This window comes from Adiantum capillus-veneris, chromosome 22 (assembly GCF_014529385.1).
Source record: "Adiantum capillus-veneris isolate H3 chromosome 22, ASM1452938v2, whole genome shotgun sequence".
Lineage (NCBI taxonomy): Eukaryota > Viridiplantae > Streptophyta > Polypodiopsida > Polypodiales > Pteridaceae > Adiantum > Adiantum capillus-veneris.
The window spans coordinates 63,453,233-63,471,358 of record NC_140952.1 but is presented as its reverse complement, the minus strand read 5'-3'; the positions used below and the strand labels follow the sequence as shown (position 1 = coordinate 63,471,358).

At 42.1% G+C, this 18,126-nt stretch overlaps 1 protein-coding gene across 5 annotated transcripts in view; it reads left to right on the top strand.

Moving 5' to 3' along the window:
- The window catches only part of LOC147429481 (uncharacterized), a 115,792-nt gene extending 97,911 nt beyond the window's left edge, over nucleotides 1-17,881 (top strand). The window contains exons 2-9 of one of the 5 annotated variants that reach the window (XM_086495160.1): nucleotides 13,580-13,689; nucleotides 13,886-14,035; nucleotides 14,119-14,200; nucleotides 14,296-14,398; nucleotides 14,531-14,641; nucleotides 14,718-14,786; nucleotides 15,241-15,438; nucleotides 17,653-17,881. In XM_086495160.1, the coding sequence (XP_086351286.1) occupies nucleotides 13,580-13,689; nucleotides 13,886-14,035; nucleotides 14,119-14,200; nucleotides 14,296-14,398; nucleotides 14,531-14,641; nucleotides 14,718-14,786; nucleotides 15,241-15,385 (770 nt within the window). In that variant the 3' untranslated portion in view covers nucleotides 15,386-15,438; nucleotides 17,653-17,881. Of the gene's footprint in view, nucleotides 1-13,579; nucleotides 13,690-13,885; nucleotides 14,036-14,118; nucleotides 14,201-14,295; nucleotides 14,399-14,530; nucleotides 14,642-14,717; nucleotides 14,873-15,240; nucleotides 15,439-16,101; nucleotides 16,793-16,847; nucleotides 17,160-17,652 lie in introns of those variants that run through there. The other 4 variants (XM_086495162.1, XM_086495161.1, XM_086495159.1 and 1 more) reach the window with 4 other exon arrangements.
- The last annotated feature ends 245 nt before the right edge of the window (nucleotides 17,882-18,126 follow it).

The following is an 18,126-nucleotide window of genomic DNA, read 5'->3' as shown; positions in this document are numbered from 1 at the left end:
CGAATTCAGAATGGGGAGACGGTTTCAGGCTATTTCATACGTGACGGCTATTTGATGCGGAAAACGATGTGTATTACACAGCCTTTGGGAAAAGGTCTTGATAGAGTGCCATTGTCCACCATTTACGCGCCACCGCGTCATAGATACCACCTTGAAGGTTTGGAGCGTTACTTCTATTGGCCGAGGCTCAAAAAGGATGTGGATGACTTTGTTCGCAGTTGTTTAGTATGCCAAAAGTTCAAGTTTGACAAGCATAAGGAACTAGGACTTCTATAGCCTTTACCCATTCCCACCCGCCCCTGGGAAAGCATTGCTATGGATTTCATCTTTGATCTCCCCAAGAGTCAAAGTGGGCACTATGGCATTTGGACAGTCATTGACAGATCTAGCAAGCAAGCTCACTTTAATCTAGTAAAGGTTATGGTCAAGCTTAATCATTTAGCAAGACTGTTTATTGCTCAGATTTTCGATTACATGGCATGCTTGAGACAATAGTGTCGGACGGAGATCCCCGATGCACGAGTTTGTTTTGGGAGGCAATTTGGGAGAACATTGGCACGCGGTTGCAGTTCTCATCATCATTCCACCCGCAGACAGATGGGCAATCTCAGATAACCAATTCATTGGTTTGGATTTATTGAAGTCTTACATCTCTGATAGGAAGACTCAACGGGAAAAATATTTGCCTTTGGTGGAATTTGCCTACAATAACACGGTTCACTCTTCGATGGGGAAGGTGCCATTTGAGGTAATTGAAGGTGCTAAGAAGGTCCCTTCATTTCTAAGCACCAAGGACAAGATTTTTGATGTAGATCAATACACAAGGGATATGGGCATTGCTTTTGCCAAGGTTTTTGAGGCTCCAGAGAAGACTCAAACATGGCACAAGAAGGCAACAGATAGACATAGACGCGACTTGAAGTTGAAGGAAGATGATTGTGTGCTCTTACATTTTGAGAAGGCACGCCTAAGGAAAAGAAAGGGAAAGGAGCGGCTTTTTCCAAAGCTTAGCATGAGGTATTATGGCCCTTTCCAGATCCAAACAAAGATAAATGATGTATCTTTCAGACTCAAGTTACCAGATGCTTGGAAGATTCACAATGCTTTTCATGTGAGTCTCTTTAAACCTTTTAAGGGTGAGGTGGCAGTTGATAGGGAGCGTGATGAGCAACCTGAAGTGGAAGAGAGCGAGGAGATACTTGTTCCAGAAGAGATATTGGTCCATAAAGAAAGAAAAGTAAAAGGTAAAGTGATTCGACGGTTCTTAGTTAAATTCAAGAACTATCCGGCATTGGATGCGAAGTGGATGGAGGAAGAGGACCTAGCAAATACTCCTCAGATTTTGGAACTTTACCTTGAGGCTTTCGGCTTAGCTTCGTCTATTCCAAAAGATCCTGCAGATCTACAGGGTTGAATCTGGTGCAGATGGGACTGGGGGAGTCACTCCGCTCCTTTGTCACAGATTATGTATATAGAATAAGGTCACTAATTTCCCTTTGGATTTCAGCGATTAGCTGTGCTGACAGTATTCTGTTGTATGACTTTACAAATAAGGAAACTGAAAATGGGAATTCCCGAACTTGAATCTGATTGATGTGTACTCTCTCATGTGATTTGTTTTGAGTGCAAGATTGAAAGACGAAATAATTGCAGCATTTCAGTCTTGAGAATCTATAGACATGATCGCAATAAGAATTAGCTAATCCGACATCGGTGTGGATCTAGATGCGATTGCTAAATACGTTGCCAGGAATCATGGTCTTAGATTTGGAATCAATTTATATGTGATCGATATGATGTGAATGTGCACTGACTGAGTTGTCTTTGTGCAAGTGTTAGATTTGTATTTGTCTAGTGCGTTGGTACTTAGAGTCAATGGCTACTGAATTGGTTTATGGCCTTTGTCTGTTTTGCAGGCGTAATCGAGGGTGATTACAATTCTTCCAAGAGGGGGATATGTCATAGACTGATGATGTGGCATGCCCTCAAAGCCCTGGTGACACTAGCACAAGTAAAAAAAGGCTGGTGGTTGGCTGTACGCAATCTTGCAAATCGCGTTGGAATGTTGATGTGGCTGGCCGTACGGATTTACGCAAAACGTGCTAGCTGCGTTGACGTGGCAGGCCGCATGGAATTCTGCATTATGCGTTGGCTGCTTTTGGGGAGCCAAGTGCTTTTGAGTTTGGAAGGTTTTCATGTATTGCTTTTCCCATGGCCAAGGGCCTTTAAATAAGTCCCTTGGGCCTCTCTGTGGCTCACTTGTGCTGATGAGGCGGTGAGCACAGAGGACCCGCGGGCAAATGTACTTTGCTCAAGCATTAATACAAAAAGAAATGCCGAAAGGGGCGCCAGTCTTTGGGGCCAATCTCTCTGAGCACGGAACTATGCCGAGCCGTGTCAACCGAAATGAACTGTGAATTAAGTGTGAAGTATTTTAAAGTGATTCTTTCTCATGTGTCGCACTAGATTCTCATGTTACAAACTGATTACGTGGCATGCCCATAAGTTGTTTCAACTTATAGGGCACTTGCCGATTGGGCCCTGGCGACACTAGCACTAGTAAAAAAGGGCTGGCGATTGGCTGTACGGAATCACGTAGTTGCGTTGGAATGCGGACGTGGTTGGCCATACAGATTTTGCCAAAACACATTGGCTGTGCTGTTGTGGCAAGCCGTACGGAATTCCACATTATGTGCTGGCTGCTTTTAGGGAGCCAAGTGCTTTTGAGTTTGGAAGCTTTTCATGTATTGCTTTTCCCATGGCCAAGGGCCCTTAAATAAGTCCCGTGGGCCTCTCTGTGGCTTACTTGTGCTTACAAGCCGGTGAGCAGAGAGGACCCACGGGCAACTATACTTTGCTCAAGCACTAATAACTAAAGAAATACCGAAAGGGGCGTCCTTTGGGGCCAATCTCTCTGGGCACGGAACTATGCCGGGCCGTGTCGACTCAATTGAACTGCGAATGAAGTGTGAAGTATTTTTAAGTGATTCTCTCTCGTGTGTTGCACTAGATTCTCGACTTAAGGTGTCCAAGTTTGTTACAATGGTATCGAAGCTCACTCGATTTCTCTTCTATAGGAAAATCCGATCCCTTTTTCTCTGACACATACGGATTTTGACAAGAATCAGACGACGACTCCTGCCTCTTCGGGAACAGCACAGAAAATTCGAATGGATCAGTGGATCAAGAATACGTGCCACCTCGGCCTACGAAGTATATGGAGATGCAACATCAGCAGTAGGTTGATGATTGCGCAAAGCAAATGCTCTAGTTTGCAAAGAATCCACAATATGCAAAACTTTTGACCCGACACCTGATTGACGAAGTGCATACGCATTGGCATAAAGCCATTGATACACCAATAAAAACAGCCGTCAAGAAACATCCTATCCCAAGGATGTTTACTGCAGAAGAACTTGATGACGTTGTCAAAAGACGAGTCAACCAACTTTTGGGGCCGAAGAAACAATCGAAGAAACGCAACAAGGGGACTGACTACCCCGGTTATTTGGGCTGTCAATCTTCTTTTGCAAGTGCAACAAAATAGAAGAAGCATGTACGCTTCGAAGGACTGTCCAGTTCGTCCTCATCTTCTTCCGACAGTTCGGATAGCTCTTCCTCTTCCGATTCGAGTGATGAGGATAGAAAAGGCAAGAAATGAAGAAACAACCAGAGATTTGGCAAGAAGAGCAAGAAGAAGGCAAAGAAGAGCAGACCATACCGCAGATCTTGACATGTTTCTGACAGTTTTGACGAGGATTCATCCTCTTTTGAGAGTTCGGGCTCCGACGACTACATGTTTTATTCAAAAAAGAAACATTTTTACAGAGCCAATCAATACGATTTTCTCGAGGACAAGGGCAAAAAGACCAAGGAATTCAACGAGGGTGGACAAGCAGTAAATTTTGAATCTTTTTCAAGGTTTCGAGATGCTCCAAAGGCTTTAACCTTTATTCAACAGTTTGACATAACATTCTCTGGAGGACGCTACTCAGAGCACTCCAAAATCAAGAGGGCAGCATCATTTTTTAAAGGAAATGCACGAACATGGTGGTCCACTCTCCTCTTAAGGAAAGAAGTCCCTACCAAGTGGTTAAAGTTCAAACGGTTCTTTATTTCCTCTTGGTTGAGTGAGGAGTACAAACGAGATGTGATTACTGCTTGGAACTATCTTTGGATGACCAAGCCTTACACTTTGGATGCTTATTGTGAGAGATTTTGGGATGCTTTTATACCTGCCTCTTCTTTTAAGAAGGTCACTTTTAAGTAGCAAATGGAGCGGTTTTGCTGTGGACTTCCCTAAGAGATCCGCGATTACTGCCTTGAGTAGAAGTCTGAGTCCATACAACAATTGATGGGACATGCTAAGCAAGGATTTGCTATGCGTTCGGGTAACCTGACTTACCCCATTGATCAAGTTTCGACCGGACATCAAGGACCGGACAGAATTCGACAAATGATAACAGAAGGAGAAGAAAGTTTCCAAAAAAAAGAAGGATGCACGACCCCGATTGACGGAGGAACAGAGATCAGACTACCTCAAAGAGGGGAAGTGTTTTGACTGCGGAGAACAAGGACACGTCTCTTTTCTAAAATTTCCGCTTGTCATGCTGATGTGGCAGTGTACGGATGCCCGTAATTTGTGTTGACTGCTTTTGGCTGGCAGATTTTTGAGTAAAAGGCTTTTGGGCATAATGCTTTTGAGTTATTTTTAACTGATTCTGGGGCTTTGCTCTTGGGGCATCCCTTGTAAGAATAAATTAGTCTTTTTAGAACGCATTATTCAGAGCATCTGGACGCAGAGTCTGAGTGTGAGTTCACGCGGACTCCCTTGTACTTCGCAAACAGATTAATATAAAAAGAAATACCGAAAGGGGTGCCAGTCTTTGGGGCCAATACCTCTTGGCACGGAACTGTGCCGAGCCGTGTCGTGTTTTGTGAACTGTTTTAAAGTGAATCTCTGCTGTGTCGTGGTAGAATCTTAACTTGGGGTGTCCAAGTTTGTTACAGGACCACTAAAGGATAAGCACAGATAGTTACAGAGCAGCAGTTGAGCGCGGAAGAATAGGAAAGACGAAAGCAAGTCTGTACCAGATTTTGTGGGGACCGCCGACCCGATCAGATGAACGAAAGTACCGAACTTTGCGGGGCATGGGGCAAAGTGCAAGCCGAGGAAGCCCTTATCTTCTTTGATGGAGGAGCCAAGGACAACTTCAATTAAATTGGCGGCTCGATTGGGAATTACGCCCGAGGAAATGGGGCCACCGGCTGAGGCTATTCTAGCGGCGCTCTGATGGGATGTTGCCATTACACCTGTCATTGGCAAACTACGTTTGCATTATCAAGGGTATTTAGGACGCGGGGACTTTTACATCATGCCTTTGGAAGGGTGTGACGTCCTCCTAGGAATCCCTTGGCTCCACAAGAACAACGCCGTGGTCAATTATAGGGCAAGGAAGGCCATCTTGAAAAATGAGAAGGGCAAAGAGATTGTACTTGATGTGAAATTGAAAGGTGAGTCCGTCCCACGTGATGAAATCTAGTCTTTTTGTTTATTCGATCTTCTTGAAAGAACTGAATGATGATCAAAGGTCAAATATGTTTGACCTTCACAAGGAACAACAAGAATTTCTGCAAGCTTAGGCTCACTGCTTCCTTGAAGGCTTACCAGGACAGTTACCTCTTGCACGTGCGAAAGATCATAACGATCGATTCGATTGTCGGTAGAACACCACCAAACCGGCCACCTTACAGAGTTAGCCGAGCCCAAAATGAAGAAATAATGAACCAGAACAGATTCCCCATTCCAAGGATCGATGATAAACTTGACAGACTTCAGGGTTCTACTTGCTTTAGCCGAATTGATGTGAAGAGTGGTTATCATTAGATCAGAATTGCTCCTAGAGGCGTCTACAAGACAACTTTTAGGACGACTTTTGAGTTTGTATAAATATTTCGTGATGCCATTTGGCCATTTGAATGTCAACCGCATGATGGATAGGATTTTCAGAGAGTAGCGATCATTTGTGGGCACTTTCTTTGAGGACATCATCGTCTTCTCAAGAGTGAGGTAGAGCACAAAGACCATCTGCTACAAGTTGTCCAGACATTGCGTCAACATAAACTGGTTGTAAATGCGAAAAAGAGCGAGTTGATCTTGCGAGAGATACACTTTCTGGGACATATCATCTCAGCAGAAGAGGTAAAGATGGACCCGGCCAGAGTAGAGACCATCTGTGATTGGCATGATTTGAAAAATGTTCATGAGGTTCGACGTTTTCTAGGCTTGTGCTCATATTATCCGCGGTTCATTTGGAAATTTCGAGACATAGCTTCTCCTTTGCATATGTCGACTCAGAAAGGCGTTTCTTTTACTTGGGGACCGACAGAGATTGCAGCCTTTCAGATTCTCAAGGAAAAGCTGACAATTGGACCAGTGTTGGCTGTTGCTAAATTGGCTTTATCTTACAGAAAAATAATTCATTTAGAATTATTTTTCTGTAAGATAAAGCCAATTTAGCAACATTAAATAAGGCAACAGATCAGCGAGCATTTTCTCTCTCTTTTTCTGGCAGAACGGTGAAAAAAAGAAATGAAAAAAAAATTATATAAAAAAAAAAAAAAACCCGGCCGCGATCTCTACGCGAGTAGATATTTGTGCTTGTGGCTAGGGGCTATAAAAGTATCACATGCCTTCACTCAGAAGCAAGACCAATGTTTGCAAGGAGGAGATGCTGCTGCAGATTTCAGCCGTAAAGAAGACGTTGCCGGTGATGCCCATGGCTGCCCCAAGTGTACCAGATGTCGTCCAGACCCAGTGCGCGAGTTCCCTCGCGAAGAAGTGCCTACGGAGCGTGTTTTCATCGCGACAGGCTGCTGTTTTTCTCTGTTTTCAGCCCATAAACGTCGTAGACGGGGCTGATTTACGAGAAGGAACCCGAGAACACACCTCTTTTGTGTGTAGGATTGGAAGAGAGGATTTTCTATGCAGAGATCTCTTCCGGGAAATTGCTTTTTCGAGAACCGAGTTGCATTTCGAGCGTCGAGACTTTGAAGGTAACGATTTTCATGTTATGATCTCTGAGTATTTGATTGCAGGTGTACTTCCTCTTCGTGAGGGAGTAGGAGCAGAGGAAGGCATGAGCCTCTGCAGGAGAAAGCGCTCTGATACCACTGTCACAAACGGGAGCGCATAACAATATAAAATACATTCGGATAAATAGACTTTATCACTTAGTACTGAAGCCAAAGGATATAGAGAGAAATAGATAGAGAGAGAGATAGAGAGTGAGAAGATCGACACAGTACTGGGGACTAGAAGATGGGCTGGTCCCCCCCGTAATAGTATCTTTATTACTGAGGAGAAGTCTATACAAGCACTTGAACCGAACGTATTACCACGTTCCTTCTAGAATAAGACTTGATGGTTCCCGGAAGCCTCGGCTTCCGATTCCTAGGGCAAAACCCTATTCCAAGGAACTTCCGTTCCTTATTCCAAATCCTTGAGAACCAAGGTTAAGTGAGAGGGTTTTCTCGCTTGGAACACCAAGGAAAAATAATTCTAAATGAATTATTGGAATATTAAGTGAGAGGGCTTTTCTCACTGGAGACATCCGAGTACAGAGTATTCCTAGTGCGTCATTCAAAGTAATGACGGGAGCACTGAGAACGGGAATATCTGTAAGGCCACCAAGAACGAGTACTTCTGATGCGTCATATCGGATGGGTGACAGGGAGCATCGGAAAGAAGTATCCGACCATCCGGGAACGGACATCTCTGATGCGTCATAGGATGGGTGACATAGAGCATCGTGAAGGAGATTGTACCGTAAGTTCGGTAGGAAAGGACTAGGTGATGGGTATTCCTGATGCGTCACAAGGTGGGTGACGGGTGCATCGAAAAGGGAATATCCATAGTCTGGAGGAAATTCCGAACTGTGTTAGAATTGTGCACAAGGAAAAACAAGCACTTGAATGAAGATGGGTTCAGAGGAAACTTTGAGGAAAAAACAGATGCTTTCTGAGAAAGCGGATTGCTTTTTGGGAAAGCAAATGCTTTCCCGCGAGGAAGTTTATGTTTGCATTGCAATTGTGCGTGTGATTGCATCCAGGGATGCCTGGGAAGTGCCGTGAAAGCATTGTTTTTAACTTATAAGGTTTTATTGAGTTTTTGGGTAGGTTCAGACTATTTTTAAAATACGCCGGCCGCCTATTTAATAAGTGGGCATCCATCTGATAAATAAGGCAACAGATCAGCCAGTGTTTTCTCTCTCTTTTTCTGGCAGAACAAAAAAAAAAATGACATTTTTTTTTTTGAAAAAAAAAAAAAAAAACGGCCGCGACCTCTACGCGAGCAGCTATTCGTGCTTGTGGCTAGGAGCTATAAAAGTATCACATGCCCTCACTCAAGGAGAGGACCATTTTTGGCAAGGAGGAGATGCTACTGCAGATTTCAGCCGTAAAGAAGACGTTGCCGGTGATGCCCACAGTTGCCCCAAGTGTACCAGATGTCGTCAAGACCCAGTGCACGAGTTCCCTCGCGAAGAAGTGCCTACGGAGCATGTTTCCATCGTGACAAGTTGCTGTTTTTCTCTGTTTTCAGTCCATAAACGTCGTAGACAGGGCTAATTTACGAGAAGGAACCCGAGAACACACCTCTTTTGTGTGTAGGATTGGAAGAGAGGATTTTCTATGCAGAGATCTCTTCCGAGGAATTGCTTTTTCGAGAATCGAGTTGCGTTTCGAGCGTCGAGACTTTGAAGGTAACGATTTTCATGTTATGATCTCTGAGTAGTTGATTGCAGGTGTACTTCCTCTTCGTGAGGGAGTAGGAGCAGAGGAAGGCATGAGCCTTTGCAGGAGAAAGCGCTCTGAGAAACTAGAGCTAGATCAGCCCAAGGGTTTCGTACCCAAGTTTGGGAAGCAGATCCAAGGATTGAAGAGAGGTAGACTCTCGAGATGTGATCCGAAAGTTGAAATTCCCAAGGAAAGGACTTCGTGTCCAAGAAAGCGGAGTTATTCTGCAGGAACAGGCTCTGAAAACAGAGTCGGAAAAGAGTTGCAAGGATGCCATGCCCTGAGTCTGGAAGGTGTGATCCAGAGGCGAGAATCTTGGTTCTCAAGGATTTGGAATAAGGAACGGAAGTTCCTTGGAATAGGGTTTTGCCCTAGGAATCGGAAGCCGAGGCTTCCGGGAACCATCAAGTCTTATTCTAGAACGAATGTGGTAATACGTTCGGTTCAAGTGCTTGTATAGACTTCTCCTCAGTAATAAAGATACTATTACGGGGGGGGACCAGCCCATCTTTTGGTCCCCAGTACTGTGTCGATCTTCTCACTCTCTATCTCTCTCTCTCTATATCTCTTTCTATCTATATCCTTTGGCTTTAGTACTAAGTGATAAAGTCTGTTTATCCGAGTATATTTTATATAGTTATGCGCTCCCGTTTGTGACATTGGCCTTGCCAGACTTGCAAAAGCCATTCTAAGTTTACTGTGATGCATGTGGTCGTAGTCTGGGAGCAGTTTTGATGCAAGAAGGCCATGTCATTGCTTACGAGAGCAGGATGTTTTAAAGTCCTGAGTTGGTTGCACAGATTTATGATCGAGAGCTTTTGGCAGCTATCCATGCTCTTATTCAGTGGCGACATTCTCTACTCGGAGCTAGACCATCAAAGTTTACCCTACTTCTTGTCGTAGAAGGGGTAGATGCGTTGTCTAGAAAGCTCTTGGTTATGGCTATTTCTACGATACATCATCAAAGCTTCGAGGATATGGTAGATCAGTACGCCATAGATCTTGATTTTGAAAATATATTTCACTGTGGAGAGACAGTTGCAAGCTATTCCATACGGGACGGCTATTTGATACGGAAAACGATGTTGTGTGTTACACAGCCTCTCAAGCAAAAGGTTTTGACAGAGTGCCAATGTCTACCTTTTTTCGGCCACGGCGGCATGGATACCACCTTGAAGAGTGTTGAGCGTTACTTTTACTGATTGAGGCCCAAAAAAAGAAAACGATGTGGACGAGTTTGTTGACATTTGTCAAAAGGTCAAGTTTGACAGGCATAAGGCATCAAGATTTCTACAGCCTTCACCCGTACCCTCCCGCCCCTAGGAAAGCATTGTCATGGATTCTATTTTTGATCTTCCCAAGACTCAAAGTGTTCATGATGGCATTTGGGCAGTCAGTTATAGATTGAGTAAACAGGCCCACTTCATTCCGGTAAAGAAGACAAGCTAAGACTGATCTTTGGTGGCAAAACTGTTTGTCTCACAGATTTTCCGATTACATGGCATGCCTGCGTTTATTGTTTCGGACAAAGATCCCCAGTTTACTAGTTTGTTTTGGAGGGCAATCTGGGTGAACATTGGCACACAGTTGCAGTTCTCGTTCTCGTTCCACCCGCAAATAGATGGGCAATTTGAGATAGCCAATTAGGTGATTTTGGATCTGTTGAAGTCTAATATTTCGGATCAGAAGACTTACTTTACCCTTGGTGGTGTTTACCTACAACAACATACGGGGAAGGTGCCATTTGAAGTAATCGAGGGTGCTAGGAAGGCTCCTCAATATCTAAGCACCAAAGACAAGATTCTTTTTTGAAAAAGTCTAGAAGGCATAGAAGACCATCTAGCAATTTAGAAGAGGAGAGTTCGTCCTCTTTTGACAATGACTAGATCAACAAGAAAACCAAGGAGTTCAAGGAAGGGAGTCAGATCGTCAGGTTTGAGACGTTTTCAGGCTACCAAGACACCCATCGAGCCCTTGAGTTTGTACAACAGCTTGAGGTCGCCTTCTCTGGAGGACGGTTCACAAAACACTCCAGGGTGCAAAGGGTGGCATCTTACTTGAAAGGGATTGCATAGACATGGTGGTCTACTCTGTTGTTATGCAGAGAAGCACCTGCGACATGGTTAAAGTTCAAGATAATTTTCACGTCAACTTGGATATCATATGAATATGCACGAGATGTCATCACGGCTTGGCATCACTTGAAAATGACTGAGAAAAATACATTGGATGACTATTGCCAGTGGTTTTGGGATACTTATTTGCGAGTGTCTGCGTTTTGGAAGATTACTTTGAGAGACTAGGTTGAGCGGTTTTGTCGTGGTTTGCTAAAAGAGATTCGAGACTATTGTTTAAACCAAAAATCTAACTCTATTCAGAGACTTATGGAACATGCTAAGCAACGACTTGGAATGCATGCCGGCTCATTGACTTATCCTATGGATAGGATAGTATCCATCTCAACACGGCACGAGTATGCCAGTGGAGTGAATGAATTAGGGGAGCCGGATAACAGCTCATCACAGGATTTCAAAGAAGAAAGGGGATTAGAGGATAGTGCGTCTCAGAGTGAATGATTGAGACTGACGTGCCAATGGACAGGGGAAGCTACCGAAGCTACCCATAGCTCCCAAGGCACAAGGAAAGAAACGCAAAGGGAATAAATCGGTAGATTAGAGAATTCCCCTGACCAAGGATAAGAATTTTTTTGAGTAGATTCGTATGGTCTAGATCTGGATACAGCTTTTGCTAAGGTGCACGAGGTTCTTGAGAAGTCTCAAACATGGCAGAAGAAGGCAGCTGACAAGAATTGATGGGACTTGCAATTGAAGGAAGACGATTGGGTGCTCTTACGGTTTGAGAAGACATACCTGTGGAAACGAAAGGGAAAGGAACGGTTTTTTCCAAAGCTAAGAATGCGGTACTATGGCCCTTTCCAGATTCAAAAAAATATAAATGATGTATCCTTCAGACCGAAGTTACTAGATACTTAGAAGATTCACAATGCTTTTTATGCGAGTCTATTGAAACCTTTTAACGGTGACGTGCCAATTGATAGGAAGCTTGAGGAGCAACTTGAAGTGGAAGAGAGCGAGAAGATTCTCGTTTTGGAACGGATACTGGTTGAGTAGGAAAGGGAAGAGAAAGGTAAAGTGAACGGCGGTTCTTAGTCAAGAACTATCCGACAATGGATGGGAAGTGGATGGAGGAGAAGGACCTAGCAAATACTCCTCAGATATTGGAACTTTACCTTGAGGTTTTCGGTCTAGCTTCGACTATTCCGAGAGATCCCGTGCATTAGCAAGGTTGAATCTGGTGCAGATGGGACTTTGTCACTCCGCTCCTTTGTCACAGCTTCCCCAGATGAAATAAAGTCACTGATTTTTCTTTGGATTTCAGGGATACTGATGGGTTTACAGTATTTTGTTGGATGACTTTATGAAAGAAGTACTTCGAATTGGGAATTCGTGACATGAATCTGATTTATGTGTGCTCTCTCATGTGATTGTGTTTGAGTGTAGGTTTGAAAGATGAAATGACTGCATCATTTCGGTCTTGAGATTCTATGGACATGATAGCAATAAGAATTAATCAATCCGACATCAGTGAGGGCCGGTGTGGATCTAGATGCGATTGCTAAACACGTCGCCGAGAGATCATGGTCCTAGATGTCAATAGATTTTGTGATTTGATTTGAATGTGATGTAGATGTTCAGTGACTATCGTGTGTTGGATTTGTGTTGTCTAGGTCGTCGGTACTTAGAGCTAGTGTCTACTAAACTTGTTTGTGGCGCGTGTCTAATTTTTGCAGGCGTAATCGAGGGCGATTACAATTCTTTAAAGAGGGGGGTATGTCACTAAGTGGTGATGTGGCATGACCACCCGGACAATCCCTGGCAGATAAAATGATCTTATAAGTTATTCCAACTTATGGAGTCCCGTCCGGTGGGGACCAGGGAACATAAAAAAAAGAAATAAAATAAAAAACCCTAGTGCTGGCTACTGACGTAGCAGGCTGTATAGACCCCCGAAAAATGTGCTGGATGGTGACGTGTCAGGATTGTACGTTTTTTTCGTAAATTGCACACTATGCTGACGTGGCAGGCTGTGTGGAGTTTTGGAAATTACGTTGGCTGCTTTTGGGAGTCCCCAACATTAATAATAAAGAAATACCGAAAGGGGTGCCAGTCTTTGGGGCCAATCTCTCTAAGTGCGGAACTTCGCCGTGCCGTGTTGTCTCTCTCTTAGTTTTGTTCAGTTCTTTCAGTTTTCGCAAGTGTGCTGTGGTAGATTCCCGACTTGGAGTGTCCAAGTCTGTTACATTCGTTGTATGGAATGTGAAGAAGTGTATTGGGGTCATAAATATTATGGATAGCCCTAAGAGAACAATTTCCAGCCTGACAGAATAGCGGTAACCCCACAACCTAGGAACAAGGGCCTATGCAAGAATAAGCAAAATATCTAGATCTGAAATGAAGAGCATCTGGACAGAGGACATCTAACTTTTCATTATTTGCTCAAATTACTAGGCTCCCCATTAGTTATAATAATCTGGGATGTGCCATGGCTTAGATATCAGTGGTTGTTTTAATCTGTATGCACAAAGCATATTGTCTATAAATCTTAAAGGAAGGCAAGAATATATATCGGAAGCCCTTGTCTCTCTCTACGTTTGCTGAAAAGCATTCCCTGCCTATTTCTTTCTACACCATTGTATGCACTATGAAGTTTTCTTCTTGATATAACTTTGAAGACCTAAATTTTAACTCTTTCTTCACTGCAGATATTGCTGCCCTTTGCACAGGCTTGCGTCCAGCAGTGATGGTCGATTATGCTCTAGGAGTTCGTAACTTGCAAGATCAGCTATGCAGACTCTTGGATCTTCTTGCACCGGTCACTGCTGCCTCACTCTCTGTAAAGAAAGGCTTGTGGCCAAGATGATTTAGATCTCGTGTTTTATTATGGAAGGGAAAAGAGAGCTATCGCTTCAAAGAAGCTAGACCTTTCAATTAGTCACATAAGGGAGTCTTAAGAGGCAAGAACTATCATTGAATGTAAAACGTTAACAATTCTTGGCTCTTGTTTGCAGGAAGTCGTTCTTATATCTTGTTTAAAAGTCATGCGCTTCGACGATGTGGTGTATCTGATTCATGTCGAGAACTTGACTGCGCTAATGAATGGATCCCTCAACCGCTCTGTCCAACTTGAATTCATAGTTTTGGATGACACTGTAGCTAGGGTAAGTAGCTGTGGTCTTCTGCATATTTTATCCTGTACACGAGCATACTAGTTGCCGATGTGCTTAAGATGTGTGTTTTGCAGTTTGCCTTGTCGTCCGAGAAAGATGAAGCTTTGAATGAATTTGCTTCTTTCACGACCTTTTTCCTCTCAAAAGTATCCAATGGTAGAAAGACATTTCAATTTTTCTCCATTTCTATAGCTGATTAGTTAGAGACTGATGTAGGCTATGTCACGTGCATCAATATACTATCTGTGAAGTTTCTGAAAGCACCTCTGGTCATCCATCATCTTCTACTTGTGGACTCATTGATTTGGGCAGCTCTGAATTATGGTGTGAGGCCGCCTTGCCTACCCTAAATGGGTAAGAATGCTTCGACAACCCACTATATGAGGGTGTCTAGATTCTAGACACTCTTGGTCCTTCTAAACATGCAAGTAAAATTCGGTGATTTTTGGAAGAACTGATAGGTGGTTGTGGATATGGTTTTTGTAGATGGATTTTAGGATATCCTGTCATTTATTACTTCAAGAAAGAAAATGTGTCCAAAGCTGTACGTACATTATCTGTAAGCGCACTGCTTCAGTTCAAGATCTTGATCCAAAGGTCTACTTGGATGCTTTGCCACTGATTAAGACAAGCCTACAACCTTTTTTTCTTTGTCTAAAGAGTTTAGCTGCAGTTCTGTAGCTTTCCAAACCTCTGAAGTGCAAGGCCAGAAAGGGATCTTTGCAATGCATTCGCTCACCAGGTTGCTTCCTCTTTGATGTAAATCTTACATGCTGATGCTGATGACATCCCTCGGGGCAGTCACTCCTCAAAAGCTTCCTATATCATGTGCGTGCAAGAGATTTTTAATAATACCCCAAGATACATGTTACATCTACACTGTGGGCCTACTTAAAAAATCTCCACCCCCTTCTAATGTATACGTATACATACATGTTGGAGTATTATTAATCATCTCTGGTTAACTCACATGATATGATAAAACGTTTCAAAAAGTGACTGCCTTGGGTGACATGCAATGTTTAGCATTCCAGTTTTTATCATGCGAATCCTTGTGGATTATTTGATAAAATAGGGACCTGTTTTTGTTTATGTACAACCAGAAAGGCATGGTTTCAACATGGTGTGTTCGCACATTGGTAAATTGTGTGGTTAATTTTATCTATCTGATTCACATTGAACTTGTTTGTATACAGCTTCACAATGCCGAGCGAGCTGAACAGTGAGAGAGTGGCTGAAGAGTGGGCTAGCTCATTGCAAGAAAAAGTAAAGAATTCGCGGTTTTGGAGATCTCTAGAGTTGCAAGTTGTGTCACAAATCTGCCCAACAGTGGTTCTGTAGGTGCAGTCTAATCTTCACAACGGGCAAACATCATCATTGTATTCTTTGTCGAGGTATTTTTGGTTACATGTCTCTTCTATTTTATAATGATGAGGGGCTGTGACTTGCCAAAAACCAGTTAATACTCTCCTAGTTTCACGTTAAAATTTGAAACATTTGCTTGTATTTACGCTAAAACTTGTGTTATGCTACTGGATAAGCCCGGAATTTTGTAATTTTAGTGGGTTAACACTAGGGTTGTGTTTGAGCGACTAAAGTGGCTTCGAAAGCGACGTTTGGAAAATCTACACAAATTTTAGCTTTTTTAATGAAGTTTCTTTATATTTATTTTTGGGACGCTTTGCTTGATAACATGCCAAAATTTGGTGAAAAAAGCCCGCTTGGAAAGTGATTAAAATGGTACAAAATGAGAGAAACTCAAAAGAAGAGGAAACTTTAAAGAAGTCTGGCCTAGAAATAAACGTGGCTACACGTGGTGGGTGAGCCATTAGATGGTAGCCCCAAAAATAATCGGACAGTGGGTGAAGTTTCTTCTGTATAACCTTTTGCAAGCACACCACTCCCCACTTCTTGATTTTTGGCAGATCGTAGGCTTATCTTTTCACTTTTTAAGTATTGCTTTCTTCAAGCTAGCGAGTTTTTTAATATTTTTTTATCATCATCCTGTCATTCTTTAGGCACATTTGTAACAGGCTTTGTTTCGTTATGTTTTGCAGGTAAGCTTCCTCTCACTCCTTCAACTTGCTAATCTCCTTCTATATTGGTAGGGTTCGTGTGCCCCTAGTCTTCTTGTGTGCATATACTTTGTTGGGAAATATGCAAACGTTTGCAAGGCTCCAATGTTTTCTGTGTGATTTCTGTGATGAAGGTAGAACTTTTCTCACCTTGGCTTTTTCATTTATCGATTTTGTGATCCTCTAAGGCACATAATTCAAGGTATGAGTCTTCCTATGGCGATTCATGGATATGGAAGTGATCTATGATCATGACAAACAGAAAGTGTGCCTTTAGGCACAACTTCCCAATGAGATTTGCTTCTTTTATGTCATGACAAGAGAGCAATTTTATCCGAGGGCTTGAAATGGGAGTTTTGGGCGTTGTATTGAGTTTATTTGTGACATTGAACCCTTATTAGATTAGAAGCTATTCATTTTGAAAGTGTTCTTTTACTTGAAAGTTTAAAGTTCAGGTTTTGACAATGACCGGTTCTTCACATATTTAGTTTTATATGTTTGATGTTGATAGGTTTCCACTAATTTTCAAGTTTGACAATTTTTATTTAGTAAAAGGAAAAGGTTGATGGTGACATCTTCTGCAGAAGCTTCTAATACCAGTAATATTGGTATATGAAGCATTTTGGATGTCTTGTGCATACAATTGTTTGTCTTGTGCATGGACCTTATGGCCAAGGCATGCATGCATGGACTATTTTGTGCATGAAGCATTTGGATGTCTTCTGCAGGGACCTTATGGCCAGGGCATGCATGCATGCATGCATGGCCTCTTCTTTCTAGAGAATTGGGACACCGAGAGGTGGTTCTGTGCAAATGTACTTTGGCCTATTTGAAGAGGACTTATTTTAAATGTTTAATTTGAATACTTGTACATTATCCCTTTTTTGAGCTCTCTAACTAAAGGTACCTTCATGAGGAAAGTGGTTTTGTGCTCAAAAGCCAAGCGAGGTATTATGAAGAGAAGTTTTATTCCTCACATTTCGGACTCAATTCTATTGTGAAGAGAGAGTTTCTTCGACATTTTATTGTCGGCGGACAAAAACTGAGATTTTTGTTTATGATCCATGGTCTCTTGATGAGAATTTTGTTTATGTACGGTTTCTTGATGGTGGTGTGATTGTGGTGGTAAGTTACTGATTGAAATGCACAAAGTTATAATTCATTATGTTTCAGAAAATGTTTTTACAGGGAAGACATGGAAGCATTGAAAGGCTATATTATTGAAAGGTCACTAATATAACTTCTTGATGTATAACTTTTATGCCCATTTCCAAAATGCGTAATGTGAAGTTTGAAGTTCAAAATTTCTAAACGTGATAAATTTTTTGTTCAAGCATAAAGAGATTTATCATATCTAAATTTTGAAGTATAACAAGTTGAAATGGAAAAGTGACTTTGATAGTGTTATGACTACTTAAATAAAACTTGTGCCTTTTCATCTTTCAATGTGGAGAGAGACCATATCTTTTAAAAACAAAAGATAGTTTTCATTGAGAGTCTTTTAAATCAATGCTTTGATTTTTTGGCTTGCAGAAGGCCATTGGGGAAGGTTGAGAAAATGTGCATCTTTTGAGTCGTTGATATAGAGGTTTATGATGGTGGGGACAAGTGTCCTCTTTGATTGATAAGGAAGGTTTTATAAATATTATATCTTCCTTTAATAATGTAAATGTTATTTCCATCATTGTAAATTGGTCCTTTTACTCAATGCTCACTTAACTTCTCTTGCTTTTTGTCTTTGTTTGTTTTTTAAATGAAGCCTTAGAGGTTAGGCATACTTTCAATGTTTTCAGTGATAATTGAGACTTATCTTAAATGTTATTTCAGGTTTAAAAAAGTAAATGGATCTTTTTATTTCACCTTTCATTTCACATCATGACATGTCTCTATTTTTCTTGCATTCTATTGTTTTAGAATGTTAAAGTGAAGTTTTACCTTGCATAATTTTAGTAAATTCTATACATACACACACATAAATATTGATGAGTTTTTTCTATTTCACATTTC